Source organism: Belonocnema kinseyi, chromosome 5 (assembly GCF_010883055.1).
Source record: "Belonocnema kinseyi isolate 2016_QV_RU_SX_M_011 chromosome 5, B_treatae_v1, whole genome shotgun sequence".
In the NCBI taxonomy this organism is placed as follows: Eukaryota; Metazoa; Arthropoda; class Insecta; order Hymenoptera; family Cynipidae; genus Belonocnema; species Belonocnema kinseyi.
Window position 1 is genome coordinate 82,455,196 of NC_046661.1, and position 5,354 is coordinate 82,460,549.

The 5,354-nt window shown below is 21.4% G+C and overlaps 1 protein-coding gene across 1 annotated transcript in view; it reads right to left on the reverse strand.

Moving 5' to 3' along the window:
- LOC117172669 (protein MAK16 homolog) overlaps positions 1-5,022 on the reverse strand; it is a 15,981-nt gene extending 10,959 nt beyond the window's left edge. Inside the window, exons 1-3 of the mRNA XM_033360796.1 lie at positions 4,902-5,022; positions 4,770-4,816; positions 4,552-4,695 (exon numbers count right to left, since the gene is read on the reverse strand). Coding sequence (XP_033216687.1) covers positions 4,552-4,695; positions 4,770-4,816; positions 4,902-4,916 — 206 coding nt within the window. The 5' untranslated portion in view covers positions 4,917-5,022. The remainder of the gene's footprint in view (positions 1-4,551; positions 4,696-4,769; positions 4,817-4,901) is intronic.
- Between the last annotated feature and the right edge of the window lie 332 nt (positions 5,023-5,354).

Consider the following 5,354-nt stretch of genomic DNA (forward strand, 5'->3'; position numbering starts at 1 on the left):
ATATCTTTTGAAAATTAAAATTCGAAAATTTTTTCTAAAGCCTCCAGGGGACTTCGTTTTCGCCCGAAAAAATTTTATGTGCCCTTATTGCATCCGGACCCACAATTAATCTCTTTTCTTTAATTAAAAATTTTAAATTGAATATTTTAGACTAAAACAATATTTTTAATTTAATAAAATCCTTTAATTAAAAATATATTATTGTGAAGTTATTTTTAGGTTGGAAATAGTTGATAAACTATTAGTCACACGTTCACATTTGTTTAATGACAGATAAATTAAAAAAAAAAGATTTATTAAATAAAAATATATTTTATCCAAAATTTTCAACATCAAAGGCTTTTATTTTTTATTTTTTGAAGTCTTTAAGTAGGCATTTAAAAATTCTTTAAATTAAAAATGTAAGCTTAGAAATAAAAATGTTTAATGGAAAATTTTTAGAGTAAAAAAATTTTGAATTACGCATTGTAAGCTAAATAATAGCATAATTGAAAAACATAAAAATTTAACTGATTATTTAAAAACTGTTGAAATCGAACGGGGAGCGATTTTTCTTCTACAAATTTGTAAAATTCCCGATAAAAAAATGCACTGTTCCCGGTCTCAAAAAATATTTTTTTGTTTGAAATTATGGGGCGGTCAACCATGCAAATAGTTCGCATTTTTTTAATCGACTAGGAATATGTATACAGTTTCGCGAATTTATACTAAATAATTTTTTTTTTAACTTTTAGGTATTCAAATAATATTTTATTAAGTCCTACTCCAAGAAAAAAAAATTGAAAAACTTAAAAGAAGGAATTTTGCCAAATTTATACACCTAATTGAGATTTGTGTGAATAATAAAACTGAAAAAAAGATTGCGAAATATGAATGTGAAATTGTATTATTACCTTTTTGGTTAGAATAATTAATTTTCGACCAAGAAAAGGGAATTTTCAAACAAAAGAGTTTAATTAAATAAAGAAATTCGAATTTTCAACCAAGAAAAATGTTTCATCAATAAAGAAAAAAATATATATCACACACATTGTTGAGTTTTCAAATCATATAAGGACAAATTTTTGAAAAAAAGTTGAATTTTCAACACAAAAATATGCATTTTTTACTAAAATAATTGATTTTTCGACTAAAAAATAATATTTTTCAATAAAAGAAGTGAATTTTCAACTGAAAAAGATCAATTTTATAGTGAAAATGGAAGAGCTACATTTTTAGTGAAAAAAATGAATTAACAAAAAAAAATTCATTCTCAAAAAAATATTTTAAATTTTTCAACAAGTAAATGAACTTTTAGTTTGAAAATTAAGTTTTTAACAAAATAATATACATTTTCAAAGAAATAGTTAAATTTCCAACCAGAAAAATTAATGTTCAACCAAAAAGTTAAATTTTCTAGCAAAAAAGACAAGCTTTCAACAAAATAAATTTTTAACTAAAAAAATTTTGTTTCTTACAAAACATAGAATAATTTAATTTTCCGTTAGAGAAATAATTTTTGAAGTAAATAAAATGAATTTTCGACCAAAAAAAATAAATGTCTAAAAAAAACTTGGACAAAAAATGGAATAATTTAATTTTTAGTGAAAAAAAATTAATTTTCAATAAAAAAGTTTGATTTTAATTTAGAGAAATAATATTTTAACAAAAGAAAATACATTTTCCATGCAATAGTTAAAGTTTTACCCAAAAAGGTTACTTTTCTAGCAAAAAAGACAAATTTTTAACTCAAAAAAAAAAAAATGTTAAAAAAAAATATAATAGTTTAATTTGTAGTTATAGAAATAAGTTTTTAAGTAAATAAAATTAATTTTCAACGAAATATTTGAATTTACAACAAACCAAGTAAACTTTCTATCAAAAAATTAAATGTCTATAAAAGAAATTTCGTCAACAGATGGAATAAGTAAATTTTTACTGAGAAAAAATTAATTTTCAATGAAAAAACAGTTTTTCAACGAAAGAAATTAAATTTCAATCAAAACGATTAATTTTCTACCACAAAAAAAAAATAATTTTTAACAAAATAGATGAATTTTCTACTAAAAAAGAAAAATTTTTAACCAAAAAAGTAAACTTTCCAGCAAAAAAGACCAATTTTTAGTTAAATAAATAAGTTTTTTAAGTCAATATAATTAATTTTCAACGAAATTGTTCAATTTGCAACCAATTAAATGAATTTTCGACCAAAAAATTAAATGTCCAGAAAAAAAACTGTTCGGCAAAAGATGGAATAACTAAATTTGTAGCGAAAAAAAAATTTCAATAAAAAAACTCTTTTCAACAAATGGAATGAAATTTCTATTAAAAAGATTAATTTTCAACCTCAAAAAAATAATTTTTAACAAAATAGATGAATTTTCTACCCACAAAAGATAAATTTTTAACAAAATATAGAATAGTTTAATTTTAAGAGAAATAGAATTTCCAATGAAATAGTTAAATTTACAACCAAACAAATTGAATTTTCTACCAAAAATTAAATCCCTATAAAAAAAATTTGGACAGAAGGTGGAACAATTAAATTTTTAGCGAAAAAAAAATAATTTTCAATAATTAAAACTGTTTCTCAACGAAAAATAATTAAATTTCAATCAAAATGATTAATTTTATACCACAAATGAATAATTTTTAAGATAATAAATGAATTGCTAACTAAAAAGATTAATTTTCTATAAAAAAAGACAAACTTTTAACAAAATAGTTGAGTTTTCTAACAAAAAATATAAATTTTCAATATAATATAGAATAGTTTTATTTTAATTTAGAAAAATAAGTTTTTAACAAAATAAAATAAATTTTCAAGAAAATAATTTACATAGAAACAAATGAAATTTCTAACAAAAACTTAAATGCCTATAAAAAAGTTTCGACAAAAGATGGAATAGTTCCATTTTTAGTGAAAAAAAGCATTAATTTTTAATAATAAAAACTGATTTTCAACGAAAGAAAATTAAATTTCAATAGAAAAAAGATTAATTTTCGACCATAAAAGAATAGTTTTTAACAAAATAAATAAAATTTTCTACACAAAAAAAAAGAAAAATACGGAACAGTTTAATTTTATTTTAGAGAAATAAGTCTTTAATAAAATAAAACACATTTTCAACGAAATAAGTAAATTTCCATCCAAAAAGAATAATTTTCAATTAAAAAGGTTAATTTCCTAGAAAAAGCGACACATTTTCAATAAAATAAATTGTTAAATAAAAAAAATGTCAACAAAAGTAGAATAGTTTAATTTTCATTAACAGAAATAAGTTTTTGGATAAATAAAATGAATATTTCAACGAAATAGTTCAATTAACAATTTTTTGTGAAAAAATAATTAATTTTCAATAATTAAAACTGATATTCAACGAAAGAAATTAAATTTTAACCAAAATTAATAATTTTCTACCAAAAAAGACAAACTTTCAACAAAATAAATAAATTTCCAACAACAAAATAAATCAATTTTCAATAAAAAAAATAATTGTTTTATTTTCAACGAAACAGTTGAATTTTTCATCAAAACAATAAATTTTCTACCGAAAATATTAAGTTTCTATAAAAAAATTTTGACAAAAGATGGACCAGTTACATTTTTAGTAAAAAAATTAATTTTCAATAAAGAAACTAAGTTTCAAATAAATAAATGAAATTTCAACTAAAACGATGAATTTCCTACCAAAAAAAAAGAATAATTTTTAACAAAAAATATGAATTTTCAACCAAAAATGAAAAATCTAATTTTGGTAAAAAATAGAAGTTAAATTTTTCGTTAAAAAAATTGAATTTCAACGACAAAATAAAAATTCCAAGAAAAACAATCAATTTTCTACAATACTTTTTTTCTAAAATAAATGGGATAGAAACATAATATAGGAAAAGGTTTCAGTAAAAAATGGAATAATTAAATTTGTAGATAAGAAAATAATTTTGGAAAAAAACGAATTTGTAACAGAACTTTTTTATCTACCAAAATAATCTCGATAAAAAATGCAGTTAATTTTTTTATTTAAAAAAACGAATTTACAATAAAAAATTCATTTTCAACGAAACAAATAAAATTTGAAACAAAGCGATCAATTTTCTGGCCAAAAAGACAATTTTTTAACAAACTACATGAATTTTCTACCAATTAGTTGATTTTGGTAACTAATAATATATAATACATTTTTTATAAAAAATTGAATAGTTACATTTTCAGATAAAAAAAAATAATTTCGAAAAAAAATTTTCAATAAAATTGTTTAATTGTAACATCAAAAATATAAATCATCTGCAAAAAAGTTGGAATTTGAACTGAAACAGATACGTTTTTAGCCAAATATTAAAATTTTTCAACAGAAGCAGATACATTTTTAATAAAAAATGGAATAGTTTAATTGTCAATTACAAAATTTATTTTTAACTAATAATGAGAAGAATTTTAGTTAAAATAGTTAAATTTTAAACTAAAGAGATGAACCTTCAATGAAAAAAAATTAATTTTTGACAAAAATAGTTGAATTTTTTGACAAAAAATATGACTTTTCAAAAATATCGTATTATTTTTTATTTTCTTACCTTTCGGCAGTTCTCATATAAAGATAGATAACCCCGTCCTCTTCCCTGACAGTCGCATATTGACTATTGGCAAGTGGACAAGAAGCACGACTGCACAATCCAGTGAGGTTATATTCGTTTCTACAAAATCTCTGCGATTTTGTACTGGAAAATCAAAAAATGTAGTAAAACCTGAAAAAAATATCGTAAACTAATCGCTATTGAGTAAAAATCCTTACTTGACTTTAAAGGAACAAAACGATTTGTTGATAATGCTCCAAACAACCTAAAAAGAACGAATTACGAAAAATTATTTTTTGATAATCTTAACAGCACATGAATTGATTATTACGTATTTAAGATAAGCATACATCGTCGTGCTGCATATTGTGTCACTTTTTGTTCCCTCAAAATGAGGAAATCCTTTGAATCTTGGTTTACAGAAAATTAAATCTGTCACTCAACACGTGCGATGTTTTGTAGATTTCGGTAAAAAAAGTAAGGTTAGGTTTCAATGATTTCGGGTCGGTCTAAGAGATCGCGCCACAATACTCTTTCGGCCTTCGCGGGAAATTAAGTTTAAATTCAAATCGACAGATGTCTCTAGTATCGGATTAAATTTTAAATTGTCGATAAACAAGAGGAGAAGAGGTTATTGTTACTAATTTAAAAATCGTTTTAAAAACTAATTTTTATATACTAAGTTAACAAAATGTTAAAATTAATAATAAATAATTTCGAGTTGAAATAACTTTAAATTTAAAAAAAATGTATTGATGTCGAATTAAAAACGTAACGAAACAATTTCAGATTTGTTTGAACTT